The 23,074-nt window shown below is 41.5% G+C and overlaps 2 protein-coding genes across 2 annotated transcripts; one reads left to right on the forward strand and one right to left on the reverse strand.

The window, feature by feature from the left end:
* Nucleotides 1–2,122: 2,122 nt before the first annotated feature.
* mthfd1b (methylenetetrahydrofolate dehydrogenase (NADP+ dependent) 1b) lies at nucleotides 2,123–18,347 on the reverse strand. Its single transcript, XM_040041840.1, has 27 exons — nucleotides 18,122–18,347; nucleotides 16,280–16,364; nucleotides 14,355–14,414; nucleotides 14,191–14,244; nucleotides 13,664–13,800; nucleotides 12,465–12,565; nucleotides 12,218–12,354; nucleotides 11,719–11,830; nucleotides 11,510–11,637; nucleotides 11,302–11,399; nucleotides 11,013–11,186; nucleotides 10,286–10,422; nucleotides 10,138–10,184; nucleotides 9,941–10,048; nucleotides 9,767–9,841; nucleotides 9,577–9,679; nucleotides 7,841–7,917; nucleotides 7,544–7,684; nucleotides 7,381–7,449; nucleotides 7,083–7,194; nucleotides 6,763–6,902; nucleotides 6,092–6,133; nucleotides 5,797–5,897; nucleotides 5,511–5,688; nucleotides 5,304–5,411; nucleotides 5,013–5,165; nucleotides 2,123–2,215 (listed from the first exon to the last, which is right to left on the reverse strand). Exons 1-27 carry the CDS (start codon nucleotides 18,157–18,159, stop codon nucleotides 2,126–2,128), a joined length of 2,805 nt encoding a protein of 934 aa, XP_039897774.1. The 5' UTR covers nucleotides 18,160–18,347; the 3' UTR covers nucleotides 2,123–2,125.
* Nucleotides 18,348–18,544: 197 nt separating this feature from the next.
* On the forward strand, nucleotides 18,545–22,130 carry cunh14orf28 (chromosome unknown C14orf28 homolog). Its single transcript, XM_040041842.1, has 5 exons — nucleotides 18,545–18,857; nucleotides 19,128–19,652; nucleotides 19,907–19,996; nucleotides 20,086–20,220; nucleotides 20,616–22,130. The coding sequence occupies exons 1-5, from the start codon at nucleotides 18,772–18,774 to the stop codon at nucleotides 20,797–20,799; spliced, it is 1,020 nt and encodes a 339-aa protein (XP_039897776.1). The 5' UTR covers nucleotides 18,545–18,771; the 3' UTR covers nucleotides 20,800–22,130.
* Nucleotides 22,131–23,074: the final 944 nt, after the last annotated feature.

Consider the following 23,074-nt stretch of genomic DNA (forward strand, 5'->3'; position numbering starts at 1 on the left):
GAGCACGAGAGAGGTCGTACCTTGTCTTATTGTTTTATGGTAGGATTAACGTAGCTACGTCTGTTCTAGTCTAAGTGCTTTTTGTTTAGATGAACTGCTGGACTTCCTCACCGTGTTATCTAGGGTGAACGGGAGACTACCTTCTTCCTGACCAAGGATGTTTGCTTTTGTGCTTTCATGTTATATGACCCTTTGATCAGCAGTACCCCACACACACACACACACAGGCAAGGTACTCTTTGTGTGTATGTAGACATCATATGTTAATGACCCTATGCATATTCATGTAACCACAATAAAAGGAGTGCTATGGGGAACCTGGCTGAGAGTCTGACGGAGGTCAAGTGGTGGAACGACACTTGGCTCCAGGCAGGTCTCCCTCATGCATGAGTAACATGAAGAACTTTGCCTACTTCGGGTCTTGCTTGCTGTGTAATTATATTGCCTTCAATGTTCCAGCGAATAGGTTCAAGCTACAAACCTATCACTTGGCATGGGTTTTGCTGTTATTAGTTACAACATGTTCCTCTGCAGTCTTACAAATTCCTCCAATATCCTCCTGGAATACTGACTTTACCTCAAATTCATTTACATGACTTTAAACTGGAATATTGAAGAAATACAAAGTTTTCACAGTGTTCTGTGCAGTCCTTTAAAATGTTAAGTGCACCCTTACTGCTTCCCTAGGAATAAAGAGGGGGAGTAGTAGCCAAGAGCTGCTAATTGAACTGATTAAGTGATTATCTGTAACTATGATAATACTCTATAAAGGTAGACGTTTTTGCAGTTTGCTGATCTAGAGAATGCAGGTGTGTGTTAGCTCAGTGCTACAATGTTCCCAGGAGTGGATCTACTAACAAATTCAGCCCAACGTCAGACTCAGGGAACCCAAGAGCTACATCTCAAATCTGCAGGCCTCATATGGCCATAACAGTACGTACTGGTTATTTGGAAGGGTAGCCTGGAGAATGTCTATTCTATTAAAAAAAAATTAAAAATCATGGCAGCACTTTGCAAAGATGTACCTTAACAAGGCACAGGAGTGTTGCAATAATGTCCTTAAGAAAGACAAAGTTTGGTCATAATGGAAAACTTGTTGTTGGCAGAAACCAAATACAGCATATCAGCACGGTGGTGGAGGGCTCATGATTTGGGTTGGTTCTGATAACTTTGCTGTTTTTGGTTTTACAAACTGTTCCCACAAAGTTGGGGGCATAAAATTCTGATGATGATGACTGCTTTGCTTTGTACTTGAATGCAGCCGCTTGGCCATGGAAACCCATTCCATGAAGCTCTCTACACACTGTTGTTGCGCTAATCTTTAGACTACATGAAGTTTAGAGGTCTGTAACAATTGACTCTGCAGAAAGTTGGCAACTTCTGTACACTATGCTCCCCAGGATCTGCGTGTTTAAGGCAGAAAATAACTAAACTCTGGAAAAAAAATAAAAATGAACATGCAGCTTTGTTTTAAAAGTCTTTATTTCACAGATATGAGGAAATCACTGATGTTACAATGACATGGCCATTAAGCTTCACAGCAATGATGGCGACCTTTCGAAAAATGTTACAGAGTGTTAATTAAAACAAAGACAGAGAAAGGAGACATTATAAATGCAATTAGATGGGATTAAACAAATTATAATTTTGTTTTAAGGCAGCATTTCTTGTTAAGACTTACTTAATAAAACCTTTATCCGAAGGGCACAGCTTGTTAAAGACTGAACTGAAGGAAATGCCTCTGGTGTGGTGCTCACAAAATATACACAAGTAGTTAGTAAATACAGCCTGGGCAATCTGAGATGTGAAATGTGCATGTTTAGTCAGCAATATAACGGAACAACACGTGCCTGATAGCAGGGAGAAAGACTGTCCTGATCTATCATCAGCAGCTTTACAGACATCAGTGTTAATATGAGAAACAACAAAAACAGCAGACAAGTTTGAGGTGCTTCCAGTTGGTTCTTCTTCACATTTCTTTGGCGCTCAGAGGACTGATGGGAAATGTCTACACATTAAGAATGAAACAGTTATGATCTGCTGATGATGCACTCTGCTGCATGGCTTTATGTCTTAACTATGTTTCGTACCATCAAAGGGTGTGAGGACCTGTTTTTTTTTCCTCTCAGAAGAGTCCATTGACCTGTTCAGTCTCGGGGTCCAGGTCGATGTCATAGAAACAAGGCCGAGTGGGGAGGCCAGGGATGGTGGGCATCTAGGATAAACCAAAAGAGAAAGAATGGAGCTTTAGTTTTATTGATTTTTTTTTATTTATTTATTTATTTATTTTTTAAACCTGCCCTTCAACAACTTTTACTTGCCAACTCCAAATCTGAAAACAATGTTAGTGTAGCATGCCCCATTTTCTTTTTAGTTATGATGTTCCAAGTATCCAAGGATAACTAGATTGACTGGCTAGAAACGTCAGTGACATAAGTTTGAATACGATTGCAGATCTGAAATCAGAGTAAGAAACTAGACTAAGAGCTTCTCTGAATGTCCCAGTAATAAACAAAACATTTTTTTGTCGAGCAGTGTGATCAATGATGACCTGGTTAAACGATTGAAGTCAGTTACCAAACAAAGGTGTTTATATTGTTCGCAGTTCACATTTTTTGTTGTGTTTTTTTATTAATCATATTCAAAGGAGCTTGCAAAGAAAAGCGTCTGGACTTCTTTAAGTTACTTGAAGACGTTTCACCTCTCATCCGAGAAGCTTCTTCAGTTCTAAGGTCAAAGGTCAAAACTCCCACTAGGTTTATATCTGGGACTCTCCACCATTTGACCTTAGAACTGAAGAAGCTTCTCGGATGAGAGGTGAAACGTCTTCAAGTAACTTAAAGAAGTCCAGACGCTTTTCTTTGCAAACTCCTTTGACTACGATGACCTGGATGACTGAGAACCTTCACAGACATATTAATCATATTGTTACTTCCTAATAAAAGCCTCTGGGTGAGAATATTTGGTGGAAAAAACAAGGGATGGACCAATCCGATATACGGTATCGGTATCAGTCCGATCTGGACTTAAGATTACTGGATCGGATATCGGGGGGAAATAGAAAATGTAACCCGATCCATTAATTATCACAAAAGCACCTTGCAAAACTTGCTACATGGCGCAACCCAGGTAGTGACCTTAGCAAGTCGAAGCAGTATGCGTCACGTGATAGAGCGGCTGTTGCGTGCGAGACCTGTCGGCGGTCTGGAGTTACTTTACACTGAAAGCATCAGGAGCCTCGCTGCATGCTGCCAAACCAGCATTTCATCTCCAAGCAAGCTATCCCAGAGAAGTGAATTAAGTGTGTAAGTTCATCTCTGAATGTTTGTAAAGCATCCCTACATTAAGGTTAACAACCGGTATATGGAGCTCGGACGTCTATGCGTTTTCAATCTGACTGTACAATGGATAGACTCAAGCTTAACTTTGGGGAAAAAAAAAACAAAAAACTGTGTTGCACACTAAACAGTTCCGTGGTTCAAAAGAAATGAACTTAAAAAAAATAAAAAACACAACACCTTTTTTTATACTTGTGTTAAGTGTTTTATATAAATTACACAAAATTCAGTCTCAGCTTAAATGTGATAAAAACAGCTTACACTGACATCCATCTTGACAAAAGATGAGTGTCATGAAGCCGTGTTTGCATTTATTTGCACTGCTTTCCACGCTGGATGTCTATTTATATAAAGCTTTAAGTATAAAAGGGTCCATTTTACAACTTTTTTAGTTATTGAATATAAACATTATTTTGTGCTGATATTGCACTTCTTTTTTCAGAACCAAAGGGTTTTTGAAATCTGCATAAAATTGCATTTTCTTATTACTTTTTGAGAAGGGTTTCCTACTTAGCTTCACAGCAAAAAACACAGTGAGAAACTATCTGTATAAATGAACTGTATGCAGCAGGAATACAGGTTGCACCAGTTTACTACAACACTGTGAATGCGCGCATGTTGCAAACACACACACAAACATTTTCTACTTGAAATGCAAGGGATGTTAGATCCCGCTTTTCAAAATATGTATCTGAGTATCTCGGTTCAATCTGCTGAATTATGTCAAATTAATCCCAGTTGAGCTTTCAATGCTTTTTCTTCTTACCATTTCCACAAGGAGGCTAACAGCGTTTTTGTTAGTTATTATTATTTTGTTAGTTATTTCCATGATGCAGCTAATAATAAAACATGTGGGTTTAGAAAAGGCTTCATCTAGATCCGGTTAGAGAGTCACACCAACATCTAAATGTGGGATGAAACTACAGAAAGGAAGTCTTGATGCATGCTCAATCGTCCAGGTAAGTAAATCCCAAAAAGTTGTGTCTGTTCATCTGGATGTGGCATTTATAGTGGGAGAGAAAATTACGTCACTCATCCAAGTGACTTCTTCAGTCTGACCTGATTGCAGGTTTCCCCAACTTTATAAACAGTGCATTTGCATAATGACTGTAACTAGCACCACTGACGAACGGTGGGTTGTGAGGTCATTTCCACTGGAGTAAATTTGGTTATCCCAGCTGGACATTTGTCAAAGCTAGGTAGGCACCTAAAGAAAGCTCCAGCAGATCTAGAAGAGAAGGACAACTGTTGCCTAAGTAAAAACCCTTAGTGATCCCGTACGTGTCAGGAGTATCAGAACAGTTGAGATGCATTTTCTCTAAACAGAGTGCCTCTGTGGCTTTTAAACGCCAAAACACGCTGCACCAAAAATGAATCCACCCCAAGGATCAGGTACCCCGGCACAAACAGAGTAAGTAAGTACACTGTGCCAGGAGGATTGCCAGGATTTATACATCAGGGAAACCAAACAACCTCTGGCTAAGAGGATGGCACAACACAGAAGAGCTAACTCGTCAGACCAGGACTCTGCAGTCTATTTAGACCTGCAGGCCAGTGGACACTCTTTCAATGATGAGGATGTACACAGCCTGGACAGGGAGCAACTGAAAACGTCCAGATGAACAGAATCAACTTTTTGGGGTGCAGAAAGAAGGGAAAGGAATTAGAGCTTACTGTGCCAACCAACGGGAACAGAAAGCCAGCGCCCACACTGGCTCTGATGTCTCTGATTGGCAGGATGAATCCTTTGGGCACACCTTTCTTTTCTGCTTCATGTGACAGTGACAGGTGGGTCTTTGCCATGCAAACTGGAAGATTCGCGAATCCCTGAAGGAGAGGCAAAAAAGAAGGATCTTTACAAAGGTTTATTCTCTCTGCTCTGTTTAATTGTATTGATCTCAACTGACAGCAGACGCCAACAAACAGGCCTGACAGGACAGGAAACAACAGCTGAGGGATGTTCACCTGCTTGGTGTAGAGCGCCACCTTGTGTTGGGCCTCAGGCAGAAGCTCAATATCATCTGCTCCATAGATCTTCTGAGCAATTATTCGAATCTTATCAGCAATAGGAAGCTAAAGTGGAATCAAAGACAGATATTTTAAGTCATAAATAAGCAGATCATGTGTTGTTTTAAAAGAGTGACTGGTGAAAATTAAGTTCGGAGCCCTTACGTCCAAATCATACAGGAACTTGAAGTTGCTGGGGGCGCTAGAGGCCTTCTGGACGGCCTCGCCAAGTGCCACAGCACCAGCGCCGCCCTCGGCCCAGTGAGAGCATCGCACAGCATCAAATGCTCCGGCAGATTTAGCCAAGGTGCACACCAAGTCCAGCTCAGCCTCCGTGTCTGTCCTGCACAACAAATGAATGAACAAAATAAAAAACATGCTTTCCACATATGTGCACATCCTTATATATGTTATTCTATTATTCTTTTTTTAATTACCATCCATCACTTACTTGAAAGCATTCACTGCTACCACCACAGGCACACCAAAGTGCTTTGCATTTTCGATCTGCTTCCTCATGTTGTTGCAGCCCTTCTCCAGCAGATTAAAGTTCTACATAGAGGTACACAAACACATTCAATAAAAAGTTACGCAAAGCTTTAAAGGTTGAAAAGCTTGCATCAAATGTGATTAACAAAGTAGGCAGACGTGGCTCAAGCATTCTGCACAAACTAATAAATAAACAATGTTATCAAAAGCACCTTAGAAGAATATTATCACTGTTTTGGCACATTCTTTTCCATTACCTCTTCCACATATTCCTTAGGCAGTGGCATCCCAGCAGTGACCTAAACAAAAGAGACAAGAGAATTGTGAAATGTTTTAGTTAATTCAATAAATCCTCAAATTGTAATCAGCAGTGACTATTGTAATCCTCCATGTGTTTTATTCTTAATGATTACTAAGATGCTTAATTTAAAGATTAAACATAATTTTGTGGACAATTGTGCTGAAATTGTCTTCCGGAAATGGAAAATTGTGAACATTTAAAATTGTAGACAAGTGAAAATGCTCTGGTGGGTTTTTTTTCTTTTAAAATAAAGTTGTTTAAAGTGGGTTTAAAGGCTTGATCTCATCATACACGCATTGTTACAGTAGTGGATTCTCATATTGAACGTTCCCCATTTTGTGCACAAGTAATCGTCTATTAGCCAACAGCTCCCAATTCGCACTGTGCTAAATGCCCCATTTCAACTCTTGGCTCTATAAGATCTCAAAGAGAGGGGCTCTCTCTCTCTCTCTCTCTCACTTGGTATTCTCGGGCATAACTCTGGCAATGAACACCCACCCATGTTCTGCTGAAATCTTCTATTTACGAGGAGCAGCCAAACGCAATAAAGGGGGAATTGAGCTAACACAGCTCGTCTCACAGAGTGAATGAACTGAGGAGTGGCACCAGGGCCAGGGGGAAACTTACTGTTGGTCCTCCTCCATGCATCTTTAGAGCTCGGATGGTCGCCACCAACACCACAACATGAGGCCTCAGGCCCGAGTAGCGGCACTTGATGTTGAAGAACTTTTCCATACCGATGTCAGCACCGAAGCCAGCTTCTGTCACTGTTGCACATAAGTGACACAAGCAGGAAAGTATATCAGAACCCAAGCCATCAGGACTACTGACTACTATTATCCACTGACATTACATGGACTCCATCACTTTTACAATTAACATCTACAATATAAGCTAACCCTGTTAAAAAAAAAAAAAAAAGCTAAAACTGATTCTATTCAGCTTACCTACAAAGCCCTCAGGTCCAACCAGCTTCAAAGCAATTTTATCAGCCAGGATTGATGAGTTTCCGTGGGCAATGTTGGCAAAGGGGCCAGCATGAACAAACACAGGAGTCCCCTGTGGATCCAAATTACTCACATGAATTATTACAAAACTATTAAATGCAAGTAAAAAAAAAAAAAAAACTAACAGCAGTTTGATAAACAACAATATCAAACGACCTGAACTACACAGAAATGCTTTTAACGTGGTCATGCTGCATAGGAGCTGCATGGATTAGCATGGGCACCGTGTTTCACCCACCTCCAACGTCTGCATCAGGTTTGGCTTGATGGCATCTTTCATCAGCACAGTCAGAGCGCCACTCACGCCCTACAGAGAAAAATCCATCACTTTCATGAATATCATTATCACAGCACTTACGCTGCATGACATCATGTCACAGCGGAGGGTTTACGGCACTCACCAGATCCTCGGTGGTGATGGGATCTCCCCTCCGACTGGTGGCTACGACCATCTTAGCCAGGCGCTGCCGCATATCCTCCAGGCTGCTGGTGAGGGCGAGCACCGCCATGATTTCGCTGGCCACAGTGATGTCAAACTGGGCCTGGAGGACACAACAGTCCAGTCATGCAAAGCAGCACTAAAACTAAGTTTATTAAACCAACTTTCCCTCAAAGGTTCAACTGCTTTCTGTATATTTTATGATGCTTTATGATACCATGAAAGAAATTTGCCACCTTTAGAGAATAATCAACTTTACCTCTCTTGTGTATCCCTTTTCAGTGGGCGACTGGCCGATAGTGATCTTCCTCAGGAATCGATCATTGGTATCCAGCACTGAAGTGAAACAGAAGGACATAAGTATTTGTACAGGGAGTGCAGAATTATTAGGCAAATGAGTATTTTGTCCACATCATCCTCTTCATGCATGTTGTCTTACTCCAAGCTGTATAGGCTCGAAAGCCTACTACCAATTAAGCATATTAGGTGATGTGCATCTCTGTAATGAGAAGGGGTGTGGTCTAATGACATCAACACCCTATATCAGGTGTGCATAATTATTAGGCAACGTCCTTTCCTTTGGCAAAATGGGTCAAAAGAAGGACTTGACAGGCTCAGAAAAGTCAAAAATAGTGAGATATCTTGCAGAGGGATGCAGCAGTCTCAAAATTGCAAAGCTTCTGAAGCGTGATCATCGAACAATCAAGCGTTTCATTCAAAATAGTCAACAGGGTCGCAAGAAGCGTGTGGAAAAACCAAGGCGCAAAATAACTGCCCATGAACTGAGAAAAGTCAAGCGTGCAGCTGCCAAGATGCCACTTGCCACCAGTTTGGCCATATTTCAGAGCTGCAACATCACTGGAGTGCCCAAAAGCACAAGGTGTGCAATACTCAGAGACATGGCCAAGGTAAGAAAGGCTGAAAGACGACCACCACTGAACAAGACACACAAGCTGAAACGTCAAGACTGGGCCAAGAAATATCTCAAGACTGGTTTTTCTAAGGTTTTATGGACTGATGAAATGAGAGTGAGTCTTGATGGGCCAGATGGATGGGCCCGTGGCTGGATTGGTAAAGGGCAGAGAGCTCCAGTCCGACTCAGACGCCAGCAAGGTGGAGGTGGAGTACTGGTTTGGGCTGGTATCATCAAAGATGAGCTTGTGGGGCCTTTTCGGGTTGAGGATGGAGTCAAGCTCAACTCCCAGTCCTACTGCCAGTTTCTGGAAGACACCTTCTTCAAGCAGTGGTACAGGAAGAAGTCTGCATCCTTCAAGAAAAACATGATTTTCATGCAGGACAATGCTCCATCACACGCGTCCAAGTACTCCACAGCGTGGCTGGCAAGAAAGGGTATAAAAGAAGAAAAACTAATGACATGGCCTCCTTGTTCACCTGATCTGAACCCCATTGAGAACCTGTGGTCCATCATCAAATGTGAGATTTACAAGGAGGGAAAACAGTACACCTCTCTGAACAGTGTCTGGGAGGCTGTGGTTGCTGCTGCACGCAATGTTGATGGTGAACAGATCAAAACACTGACAGAATCCATGGATGGCAGGCTTTTGAGTGTCCTTGCAAAGAAAGGTGGCTATATTGGTCGCTGATTTGTTTTTGTTTTGTTTTTGAATGTCAGAAATGTATATTTGTGAATGTGGAGATGTTATATTGGTTTCACTGGTAAAAATAACTAATTGAAATGGGTATATATTTGTTTTTTGTTAAGTTGCCTAATAATTATGCACAGTAATAGTCACCTGCACACACAGATATCCCCCTAAAATAGCTAAAACTAAAAACAAACTAAAAACTACTTCCAAAAACATTCAGCTTTGATATTAATGAGTTTTTTGGGTTCATTGAGAACATGGTTGTTGTTCAATAATAACATTATTCCTCAAAAATACAACTTGCCTAATAATTCTGCACTCCCTGTATAAGACGCACAATACACTCACAGCAGACCTGCTGAGGCAGAGACCTCTGTGCTGTTCATACCTCTCTGCCAGGTAACAGAGCTTGGGTCGATGTCCAGGCGGGCAAAGCGGTTGATCTCCTCCTCAGTGAGAGCAGAGGGCTCCGTCTTCTGTATTCCCAGTTTCTAAACCAAAGAAGAAAACCTCTGTGTCAGAAGTGACCTGTGCACATCTAAATCAAAGCTTACACGTGCTGCAACTTGATCATTTACTTTGAGTCTGTTGATCTGGATCGGGGAGAACGTCCTCTCTCCTCCACTGAGTGGCACCAAACGGTTATACAGAGCCTAGATATTCACAGGCAGAGATGGATTATAGTGGTGACTCATTAGATAAGTTAGAGGAAGTGTACTTTTTATACACCAATGACAGAAATGAGAACCCACCTTATCAGATTGTGTTGCTTCATGGAATATGCGGGCATCGACAGCAGCAGCTACCAAGTTATTGGCAGCTGTGATGGCATGAATGTCACCGGTGAGATGGAGATTAAACTGAAAAATCAAAATAATCAATTACATATTTTGCTTTCTTTGAACTTTTAGAAGAAAAAAAGCACAGTGTCGGAAAAGCAATGCTGTACCTCTTCCATTGGGATAACTTGAGAATATCCACCTCCTGCAGCACCGCCTGCAAACAAAAGGATAAAGAAATAAATAAAACATACATGAATAAGTCCCTGTAGTAAACATGGGCAACATCTCCTGAGTTTACGCTCTTTCAAAACTCACCTTTAATGCCGAATGTGGGTCCCTGAGAAGGCTGTCGGACACAAGCAAACACATTGAGCTTCATGTGAGCACCCATGGCTTGTGCCAGACCGATGGTTGTGGTGCTCTTACCTTCACCCAGAGGCGTGGGAGTAATGCTGCAAACAAAAAATGCTGTCAACATGTATGCCCAAAGCCCTCAAAGGCAAAATATAGTGTTCTCTTTGACAAATAGTTTTATCTCAGTCACTTTAAGCGTTTTTTTTTTGTTGTTGTTGTTTTTTTGGTTGGTTGGTTGATTTTTTTTACATTTGCAAAAATATAACAAAAACTTTCATCACCATACGATGGGAGTTTATGAGTGGATTCTGCAGACCACCATTGCAAATACAAAGGTGGCTTAATTGACATGTGTAGTTAAATTAGGGTCAAATTGGCTCACTGCGCCATCTTGTGGCATGAAATGGTATTACATAAACATCAAACCCAGCCTGAGTTGAGTTCAACTTGAGCGGATCTCTCCTAAACTGATTTTTAGGACAAGCCAAAAAATCTGTGTTGAGAAATGTTAAGAAAGTGTTTCTCTCTTAACATTCTGCTGAAAGCTTTAGTTTTTAGGATTTTTGAACTACAGATGTAAACAGTCTGCCAATTTGAATAACTTCTACTTCCACAAACTGAGAACTTCAGTATCTTGAAATAAGATTTTGTCTACAGTCTGCAGACTGTAGACTTTTATTTAACATACCCAGTGACCACTACATATTTTCCATCTGGCAGGGACTGAAGGCGCTTGATGATAGTCAGCTGGACCTTTGCCTTAGTCTTGCCATAGAGCTCTACTTCATCAGAAAACAATCCCACTTCTCTGGCCAGACTGTCAATGGACTTGGCTGCGCAGGAGCGAGAAATCACTATGTCACTGTTGGATAACAAAAGGGAAAAAGAAAATTAGCTTCTTCAGCAAGACAGCGAGGATTGGGCTTCTGCATCAAGTTAATGAACAGCATGGTTATGATTATGATAAGGAGGCAAACCTTGGCACTGGCTTTCGGAGATTGAGTCTGGTGTAAGAAATGTTCCACTTTCCTGCCTGATGGCTCTCCAGGAAGCGCTTTGCACTCAGCACGGTGTTCTAAACAAGTAAACGTGATAAGAAAACAAAAGAAAGAAAAGTTTGAAGAAAAAAAAAATCAAACTCTTAATTAAACTTGATCAACTCTCAGGTGTCCGAATGGGCCTTACCGCCATCAGCATGGCCACAGTCATAGGTCCCACTCCACCAGGCACAGGGGTGATGAAGCCGGCCTGTTCTTTGGCTGATTGAAAATGGACGTCGCCCACAACACGCTTTCCGCTGGATTTAGTCTCATCTGAAAGAGAGACTCCAGTTGACCCATGCATCTGCTGATTATCTCAAAAGGAAATACGATGCACCATGACCGCATTAATACCTATAACATGGTTGATGCCACAGTCAATGACCACTGCTCCTTTCTTGATCCACTCTCCTTTTACCATCTCTGCTTTTCCGATACCAACAACCAGGATGTCTGCTCTACCCACCTAGACAGAAACAGGGAGGGATAAACGATGAATGTTTATAAATGAAGAAACTGGATTTTAAGCAATGATGCAATGATGCTAGAGGAATAAATAAGGGAACACGTGAATTAGTGTTTATACTGCAGGCAGTAGAGATCTGTAGTCCCTATGATGTCATAAACTGTTAAGTTAGAATAATTGGGGCAGTTAACAGACTAAAATATTTAATTAGGCTCCTCATATAACAAGTTGTGAAAAAGTTTCATTTGCCAGCTAAGATCAAATGAGAACGTCAGTATTAAGAATTGGCTGCTTTAAACAGCTGCTCTTTATCTGCCTACTGTGCTGTTGTTTATACCTCTGTGTGTCTCAAAAAAGCCTAATGACACTTGTGTTTCTCTGTGTTACCTCTGCGGCAAGATCGACGGTTTTAGAGTGGCAGGTGGTGACGGTGGCGTGATTCCACAGCAGCAAATCATGCATGGGTGCGCCCACAATCTTACTGCGCCCAATCACGACCGCTCTCTTCCCTGCCACAGAAACGCCTGTAGAGAAGCGTCATAAACAGATTGTTGTTACTTTTGATATATTTACACATTGTAACATCATTGTAACTGACTGCAGTTTTTTCAGGGTTATTAGAGATTTTGTTTACCCGTCTGTTTGATTAACTCCATGCAGCCATTTGGCGTGCAGGGGATGAGGCAGTTGCCCAGATCCCCACGGGACAGCTTCCCCGCATTTATGCTGGTCAGTCTGTAAACACACAAGAATGTACAAATCACTGTAACCTGAAGATACCCATCAATCTGAAAGCTTTTTAAAGGTACAGTGTGTAAAATATCACTGCTATACTACAGTGTATACTATAGCTACGGTGGCCACTGTAGGACAAACAACTGTGGACAAACTTTTCCTCTGCAGCGAGTTGTTAGTTTGCGGTTTCCCTCAGCTCTAAATATGTGCTATTTAATCAAGAAGAGGCTGTAAAACTTTGTGAAAGGAGTTCGATACAAGTCAATAAGGCTCAGTGAGGCGAGCTGTTGGGGTTGCAACACTGCTGTTTGCTGCTGTTAGTGAAACTTTCTTTGAAGACTGAACATTGTTGCATTCAAACTATCATATGATGTGAGAACGTAATCACACCGTTTACCAGAGGGAAAGTGGAATTTTTAAGATAATCAAACCTACCTTAGTTGGCATAATGTTCGTTTGTGCTTAGCTGTTTTTGCTTAGCTGTCTCGTTGTCAACTGTCCGGAGACAGGAGTGTCACATGTGCAATCTGCTGAGAATAAGTATTTCTAACACTATCAGGAATAAATAAGAATTTTATAAACTTCTGCATGTTTTACAGGCCTGACATCTGTTCAGGAGATGAGGCGTGAGGTGAATAAGAAGAGGATGACATTTTATCCAAAGGATTTGTCTTGCAGCTTTCTGTTTTGTTTGGTGGAGGGGACCCCTTCGCAGATCATATAAAATAGGTATGATACTTCATATCTTGGGTCTGAAGGTACAGACAATAAAAATTTGCCTCAATGGCACATGAACATCTACAAGTTCCCTCTCCTCCGCTTTTCGTGTAGTTCGTGTGTAGCCTATAACCACATACGTAAGACGAGATTAGACAGAACCACATTGACCATCTCAGCCACTGTATTCATGATGGTGGGACAACCAATCTCTTTAATGTATTTTTAAAGGCTTAAATCTAAGTTTATTACAATGCATCTGCTTGTTGGACAAATTTAATTACTGTTTATGAGCACAACAGTTATTTTTTTTCTTTAAACTAAAAAAAGGACTTGCTGTAACTCTGAAATGATCACACTTTTTTGTGTTGCTGTTCTTACCCATCTACGTCCTTCTCTGGGGCCACGGCGTTCGTGACCTTCTCTGTGTCGATTTCATGGACTGAATCTAAAGGCAGCTGAACGATGAGGCCGTGGACAGAAGAGTTCTCGTTCACCTCTGTGATACTGTGAAGAATCTGAAAGCAGGTAGGAAGCCTTAAAACCCTTTATTGCTTTCAGGCTTGTCATGTACTGCATTCCCGCACAGCCCCTGTATTGCTAAATCAAGAAAAGCCTGAAAGCTCAAATTTCACCCATATCTCTCTGCGCTGAAAATCTGTCAATTATTGTGAGTTTTAAGCACTCAAAGACTTTAGTGAACACAACAAAAAATTTTTATGCGATTCTTTAGACAATTTGTTTTTGCTTCAAGAAACCATGTGACCTATGCATGCTTCCTATTGGCAGTATGGCAGGAACAACTACTCCCCCAGGTGTCCATATATAGTCTAATCCTGGAGTTGCTGTGCAGGTGTGTGCAACCCAACAACTAAATAAACAAGCCTCCAGTAATGATTCTAACTCACCTCCTCTTCTGTTGCAGTCGCGGGAAGTCTCAAATGCATTGCATTTATTCCAATCTGCACACAAAAATGCAGCTTAGGGATAGAGCTGTGGCTCATTGAAACAATATGCAGTGTACACACGTGGTGCAAAAATCCCTTGAGTATCAAAAAATTATTTTCTTTACCTCTGCTGCTGCTTTGAGCTTCATGCTGATGTACAGATTTGAATCATCGCGGTCTCCAACCTGAAAGACACATACTGCTTATCCCCCTGCATATTTCTATGACAGAACAGGAACTACAGTGGGGCAAAAAAGTATTTAGTCAGCCACCGATTGTGCAAGTTCCCCCACTTAAAATGATGACAGAGGTCAGTAATTTGCACCAGAGGTACACTTCAACTGTGAGAGACAGAATGTGAAAAAAAAATCCATGAATTCACATGGTAGGATTTGTAAAGAATTTATTCGTAAATCAGGGTGGAAAATAAGTATTTGGTCACCTCAAACAAGGAAAATCTCTGGCTCTCACAGACCTGTAACGTCTTCTGTAAGAAGCTTTTCTGTCCCCCACTCGTTACCTGTATGAATGGCACCTGTTTGAACTCATCATCTGTATAAAAGACACCTGTCCACAGCCTCAAACAGTCAGACTCCAAACTCCGCCATGGCCAAGACCAAAGAGCTTTCGAAGGACACCAGGAAAAGTATTGTAGACCTGCACCAGACTGGGAAGAGTGAATCTACAATAGGCAAGCAGCTTGGTGTGAAAAAATCAACTGTGGGAGCAATCATCAGAAAATGGAAGACATACAAGACCACTGATAATCTCCCTCGATCTGGGGCTCCACGCAAGATCTCATCCCGTGGGGTCAAAATGATCATGAGAACGGTGAGCAAAGATCCCAGAACCACACGGGGGGACCTGGTGAATGACCTGCAGAGAGCTGGGACCAAAGTAACAAAGGTCACCATCAGTAACACACTACAACGGCAGGGAATCAAATCCCGCAGTGCCAGACGTGTTCCGCTGCTGAAGCCAGTGCATGTCCAGGCCCGTCTGAAGTTTGCCAGAGAGCACATGGATGATACAGCAGAGGATTGGGAGAATGTCATGTGGTCAGATGAAACCAAAGTAGAACTTTTTGGTATAAACTCAACTCGTCGTGTTTGGAGGAAGAAGAATACTGAGTTGCATCCCAAGAACACCATACCTACTGTGAAGCATGGGGGTGGAAACATCATGCTATGGGGCTGTTTTTCTGCCAAGGGGACAGGACGACTGATCCGTGTTAAGGACAGAATGAATGAGGCCATGTATCGTGAGATTTTGAGCCAAAACCTCCTTCCATCAGTGAGAACTTTGAAGATGAAACGAGGCTGGGTCTTCCAACATGACAATGATCCAAAACACACCGCCCGGGCAACAAAGGAGTGGCTCCGTAAGAAGCATTTGAAAGTCCTGGAGTGGCCTAGCCAGTCTCCAGACCTCAACCCCATAGAAAATCTGTGGCGGGAGTTGAAAGTCCGTGTTGCTCGGCGACAGCCCCAAAACATCACTGCTCTCGAGAAGATCTGCATGGAGGAATGGGCCAAAATACCAGCTACTGTGTGTGCAAACCTGGTAAAGACCTATAGTAAACGTTTGACCTCTGTTATTGCCAACAAAGGTTATGTTACAAAGTATTGAGTTGTATTTTTGTTATTGACCAAATACTTATTTTCCACCCTGATTTACGAATAAATTCTTTACAAATCCTACCATGTGGATTCATGGATTTTTTTTTTCACATTCTGTCTCTCACAGTTGAAGTGTACCTCTGGTGCAAATTACTGACCTCTGTCATCATTTTAAGTGGGGGAACTTGCACAATCGGTGGCTGACTAAATACTTTTTTGCCCCACTGTATGTCACGCAGACAAAGCACCAGCATAAATGTCAGAATCCTCATGTGCACACACAAAATCAGTGCAGTGGCACACAGATACCCTGACCCTTACCTGCCAGGTGCTCTCTCTAACGAAAGGCCAAATGAAAGCATGGGTAGAAATGTTTTTAGGGAAAAAAGGCTTTTAGCCTTCAACCACAAAGAATTCCATCATAAACTTACCTGTAAAACCACTAGACCAGGCCTGAAGTTGGGATTCTTAAGTTTCAACTGCTCGACATCCTTCTTCAGACGCTCCCTCACCTGCCTGAGAAAACAAAATACAGCCAATTTAATTTGTGCAATAACAGAAAAAAAGAGTTAGCAGTATCATGTGACCCAATCTGTACCGTTTAATTAAAACAGTGACAAATTTATGCACCAGATCGATGCCATCTGATGATCTCATTGTGAGTCATTTTCCAAACTCAAACTATCATTCCGGACAATCACTCAGAAAAGCGTGCTTATCTTCAGTTGTTGTCTTCATTTTATCTTTATTGATTTAATGTTCTGGAGACTAGAAAACATGGCACTATTTTTTGCGCAGAGAAGAGATAAGCCAGAACAGATAAAGGTTGAATACAGTCAGCTGAACCAATCAAAGACGAGCGAGAAAACAGTGATTGCGTTACCTGAACTTTGTGGTCATTGCTTTTGTGTCTAAACCCAAAATCCTGATTGCACACAAAAGTGTTTGGTTTAACATATTGTGGATGCAAATGAAACAAAGAAAAGAACCCAAAGTTCTAAAGAAAGTAGGTAACAGATGTGCATCATGTGAGCTGTAACAGGAGTGGTGATGAAATACATTTTGGCACTGATTTGAGACACAGTTCAACTAAACTTAGTCTCAAGAGAAACTCATTAACCTTAAGATTTATGTACCCCCCCCCCCCCTTTTTTTTTTTTCCAAGATGCTATAATGTGTGCAGAAAATGTTTTCCAAACATATAGCACAAATTATATACAATATGTGTATAAAACAGGGTAATTAAATGTTATTTAGGTACAGTATTTTGCATATGACCTTGTTTGCTTTTTATTTATCTACCAGCAGAGTGACCCTGGGGATCTTTCCAGTAATTAGAAAAGGCAATCACAACACTGAGTATTGTACCATAACAGATCTTTATCTCAACAGTGACTGGTACAAGTTTTCCTCATTAAGCAACCAGGGCTCATATTCCTACAAACACAGGTCATTCATACAGAGTGCAGTCAAGCATGTCAGCTTCTGTGGAACTTTGGAGATAATGAATAAAGATGACCCATGGGGAGAGCGGCTCTGTGGCTGCATGGCCTCTTTGTATTGTATAATATAATCGACTAATAACTACTGTGAGGCGGTCTTAACAAGATACAGGCCGCTATATCTTGTGACAAGCACATGCAGCTAGATGTCTTTTGTGTTACTGTAAGAAAGATTTTGCCTTTTTGCCATTTTTCCACTCATTCTCATTACTTGGATCTGGTCAAAGTTTTTCGATTTAAAAAAATGATAATAATTTTAAAAAATGGTTTGCCTGGATAATCAGACTGTATAAATTGTATTTTTCCTCTTCAAATTAGGTCAGTGAACCAATAGGACAAAGATCAGAGCACAACGCCACAGCTTCTTACGTAACACCCCAGGATTTGCAATGATGCATTCAGAAGTTATGAATGACCAAACCTAACCAGTTAAGAAAGTGAATCACTCAGATTTCCGCTGAATTTAGAGTCAACGCATATATGCACTGTAAACAGTCTCTGCAGCCCGATGCGACTGATTTAAGAGTAAAACTGATGGTTACACTAAGTTATGAAATCACTTCACGGCGTCAGACTGCTTACTTCATATATATATAAGATTGCACTTAAAATCCTCAGAGGATGCACACCGTTTGAGTAAGATCAGACATCACCAGCTGTTAAGTTACTGTAACTTTGCTAGTTAGCTTCTTTAGCCAGTCACATGTTTCACAACGCTGATTACATTCACATGCTACCTATGCTTTCGTAAAGGTAATGTTTGATACTTACGCTGAAACCTCTTTACCGCTTATGATCTGAGCTGGCATCTTTCCCTGGGATGGTCTCTGCTCTTCTGGTGACGGTAGTAGCTGGTCTGCACGCTCACTGACTTGTAAGTAGAGGAGCGTGGCTCGCAAGTGGTAATAACTACTTCCAAAAAGTTTCTTCAAAGTGAGTCGGGAAACGACGGTAACAGCGCAGACTCCGTCCACAAACCAACCCTACGGTGGAATATCAGCGTATTAACTTTCAGGAATAGAACAACGTAGTTCAACGTAGAATATTCGCTCGGCCTACCTAAATGGGCGGTGCTCGTGACAGCCAATCATATATCATCTTAAACGTGCTAGAATATATTGACCAATAGCACTTCTAGCTGTGCTCTAACGCTCACGGCGAAGTCGGGGGCGGGGGCTGTGCAAAACTGGGGTGTAATAACGTGGAGAATCAGGAGAGGGCAGCACTGTATATACACAGAGCTTAGATTAATATCATTACAAAGCTAACAGCAACTGTTTATATAGGTCAGACTTGACGTCTACTACAATTTTCGATCCACAGTAAGGTGTCTTCGTTTACTAGAAGGTGCGAGACAAATACCACAACTTATATTTCTGGCTTTGAGGTCCGACGTGAGAAATGAGGAAATACGGAGAGGAATGGAGAGTAGATTCTGTGTTTTGAACGACACTGAGGACCTCAAAACACGAATTTCAAACACTGAGAACAATCAACACTTCGAAAGGTAAGCTTATATATTGTAGGTGATGGTTTGTTATCATTTGTTGGGCTCCGACTAGTCCCTGGAGGGTAACAGTGCTTTACTTGCCAATTGCGTGGTTTGTTTTTGCTATCGCAGGATTTTTGACCTACATTTGCACAGCGTCAGTTTTTCGAAATGAAACAGATCAAATCCACCGGGGCGATACATTTAACCTCGTCCTGTGTTAAAACGCATTTGTCTGAACTTTTGCTGGTTGGTGTGTGTATTTATTTATTTAATTATTTGTTTTAGGTCCAAGACGCTTTTTGAAGAAATACGTGCCTCCATAAACAACAACGACGAGGAGGACCGCTCCTTCTGGAGGCCTGTGCTCCCTTGGGGAGGTGTTTTTACCATCAAGGCAGGACGGAAAGCCATATCATGCACGCCTCTGTACGTGGAAATCCAGCTCAAAAACACCTGCACCATCGATGGCTTCCTCATGATCCTTTATGTGATTCTGCGGGACAACCAGGGCTTTCGCAGGGAGCTGGCTGTCTTCCTGGGCAAGCAGTTTGTGGAGCATTTCCTCTACCTGATGGACTCCTGTGACTACACCACGGTGAAGATGCTGTGGATCTGGGACAGAATGTCTAAAAGGCAATATCGCTCTGAGATCCACCAGGCAGCCCTGGAGATCGACCTGTTTGGCAACGAGCACCAAAACTTTACAGAGAACCTGGAAAACCTCATGTCCACCATGCAGGAGAGCCTGTGCACCAGCTGGAGCTGTCCAGCCCGCTTCCAGGATTGCCTCAAAAGTACCATCAACATCAGGTAAACTGTATTTACCTACTATTCAAGTGTTTTGTTAAGACACAGTTGCTGGCTTTTTACCCAAAATATTTGTTTTTTTTCCCCAGTATTTGATGTTTAAGTGCCCTTCAGCAGACCTCAGCTGTGCATTGTCTTATGCCAAAGTTGGCAGAAAGAATTGCAATCAAGTGTTGTGACGTGTTTGTGAGTGGATTGTTGCTACATTATATTTTTCACATTTCTAAGAATTTCACTCTGACCCTTTTTCCTCTCAGTCCTCCTCACGAGCTTCCTCACAGAGACCCAATTCAGTCAGCTGTGGATGAGTTCTTCTGCCCCAAGCTCCTGCTCTGCTGTGAAATTGGGTGAGACACGGCAGGATCTTCATCGTCGTCGTCTTTTTCAGCACTGTGTTGTTGTACTTCTTTGACAATTTTTTATTTATTTTAAACAGATGTGATGGTCTAAGGGAATTCTCCCAGAGGATTTTCTGCCATGGCCCTCCACCCTTTGTTATCGTCAACATGCAGCAGTGGAAGTCAGAGGAGCTGTCGTATGTCCCTTACCATCTGGCTCTCTGTCAGCACAGGTATGAATCAGAGGTGGATATATCTACAGTAGGTTCTGCATTGCTGTTCATTCAAACGATGTGCCAGTGTAGCCTTCATGTTGCTCAGGTGGAGCCCGGCCTCCTAATGCTTTTACATCTGCTGAGCCAGAGGCCTGTGCACAGTCATCATAGCTGAATTAATGGAACTTTATTTATGATGCAGGATGGTCATTAAAATTAAAAATGTCAGATCACTATCCTGTCTGATCAGTGATTAAATTTTAAATGTCATTTGGATCTTCTCCACTGCACTGTTGTGCTACCTGTCTTTATTTGTTGGGATTTCTTTCATTGGAAATCAAAAGAGCAGCAAAAATATCTGGAAAGATCTACTTTCCAGTATTGAGAACAATAAATGTTTTTCTTACCTGCAGGTACACACTCGAGGGTGCCACACTGTTCAACAAGGAGGAGCATCACTACTCTGCAGCCTTTCAGATAGACGGTTGCTGGATGCACTATGACGGTCTGAGGAACGATAATCTGATCTTGTTACACAAGCCCCCAGAGCTCCTGCTGCTGTCCTCTCTGGTCTATGTCCGCACCTCTGACAAGTGAACTCATAGTTTCTCAGGTGGACATAGAGTACAGATGAGCCAAAGTCTCAGCACACGCCAGAGTGATTGCATTCATCCAGTTTTTTGTTGTTACATTACCACAATGTTGCTCTTTTCTTACTGCATTGCTATAAGTTTTAATTCCTGTCCTGGGTTAGCTTCCTCGATTCAGCTGAATGCTTGGTTAAAGCTTACAGTGCAAAATGGAAATGACATCTTTTTGGGCACGCTTGGAATCCAAGAATATAATGGACTATAATAGTTCTGGGTTGAAATTTATAAACAATAATACGAGTCAGTACTGAATTTCATATACATGTGCAGTGACCATCGGCATAAGAGATTAGTAGGTAAAACTGCTCTCTAGAAATTTCTGTTTGGAGTTGATACTGACAAGTTTTCAGTATAAGTATAAAAAGTGTTTTTTGTTGTTTTTTTTACCTCCATGGTTATTTACAAAACTGTTGAACTCGCCTGCCGGCCGTGCATGCAGCAATGCAGACCTCTCAGCTGTTGTGCATCTGTTTGGCAGTGCTTTTCCATAATAACCACAGTATACTGGTTAGTACTTAGCACAAGCATAATGACACAGAGGGTGCAATTGAATCAAACTTGGTCATTATGCCAAAGAAAATATCCAATCTGCTAATCTACACACACACAGTTTTTCCTGTCTTCATAGTTCCAAAGGTCTGCGTACAATTCCCAAGTCCTCTCTGGTTCCTGCACTGATCAGATTCATTTCATTCCCAACGCAGACACACCAGCGCACAAACATAAATGTAAGCCCCCTTGCTACAGGGATTCAACGCAGTACTGTAATTTAAGCTTATGTTTATGCATTTCAGTCCTTTCTTAAAATTAAACTGGTGCTTCCCCCCCCACCCCACATTTACACTGTGGGGTGGGGAAAAACTACTAAGTCCCCGCCTACCAGGTGAACAAGTCAAGGTTTAAATTTGAGGTAAGCATTTGCCAAAACAGGTGAAAATGTGAAAATATAAAATTATGCCTTTCGAGAAGTAATCTGAAATTACACTACAAGCTGGCCTAGAAATCCATTCAGGCCACATGTATAAACCGATGAATAAAAGTCAGGCATTTCACAGCTTGTTCAGCACACAGCAGTCTCAAAATGTTATGTTAGTGTTTTGCTTGGTTTAAGTCAAAGCATTACTGTTGTCACACAGTGCCTCTCTCAAGGAAAGTTTAACATGAATCCAGTTGAGAGTTAATTCTTGGATCAAGATTTTAAGTTGGTTTTTTTTCTCCTGTTTGTTTATATGCTGACACTGTCTTTACAATACAAATACAGATATTTTTGAAACCTTGCCTATGGCTCCAGTTTATAGTCCTTTTTCACGTGCATGCCAGGAAGGGATGCAGAAAAAGCAGGCAGTACCTTTTTAAGGCAGGCATTTATTTTAAACTGGGTACAGCTGCACCACATAAACAGACTTAAATGTATGTAAAATGTCTTCAGTCAAACATGAGAAAATGTGAAAAGCTACTGTTTTTAAACACCTAATGTTATCTTGTACTTCCAGTATTAATCCACAGGATATAAAATTCAAGATCATCACCTTACTCCAGACACACAAGGAAATGTAAAAAGAAGCAGAGTGGTCATTTTGGCTAACATTGACATCAGTTTCATAGGATTTCACACACCCCCTCCCCCCCTCAGACATAAACAGAGTGGTAGGCCACTGCAGAACATGTGTTAGTCATCCATCTGCTTTCTTTGTACAAGCACTTTGGTGAGAGTGGTGGCAAAACATGACATTAATTTAGGCCATAATTTAAAGAGAAAAAAAAATGCATACATCTGTTCTTTTTTTGCAGATTCACGTTTCCAGATTTTCATCAGCCTCTCTCCAACCTTAAAATAGTTAGTATACACATCAGAAATGGCAACATATGTACATAACAGTGACAAGATGAATCATGGCAGCGGCGACGGCGCACAATTACGCCTGCGTGATTCTGTGCCGTGGCTGCAGTGCTAAAGTGACAAACACTACTACAGACAAAAAACAAGAATTTAGAGAACACAAACAAAACAAATTAAATACAAAATTAATAGTTGTGCCGTTTTGAAATAAAGTGTACAGACATACAAATTAAGTTGTGTTACTTTTCAAATAAATCAGAAATTCAAAGTACTTGACTTTGATGGGGAAAAAGAAACAAATCAATGACAAACCGCGATTCTCACATGTGACACTGACCAGTTTGCACGGCGAATGTCATTTAACTTCTCATCTTACAGATTT

This window comes from Simochromis diagramma, unplaced genomic scaffold (genome assembly GCF_900408965.1).
Source record: "Simochromis diagramma unplaced genomic scaffold, fSimDia1.1 OVJJ01000304.1, whole genome shotgun sequence".
Classification (NCBI taxonomy): Eukaryota; Metazoa; Chordata; class Actinopteri; order Cichliformes; family Cichlidae; genus Simochromis; species Simochromis diagramma.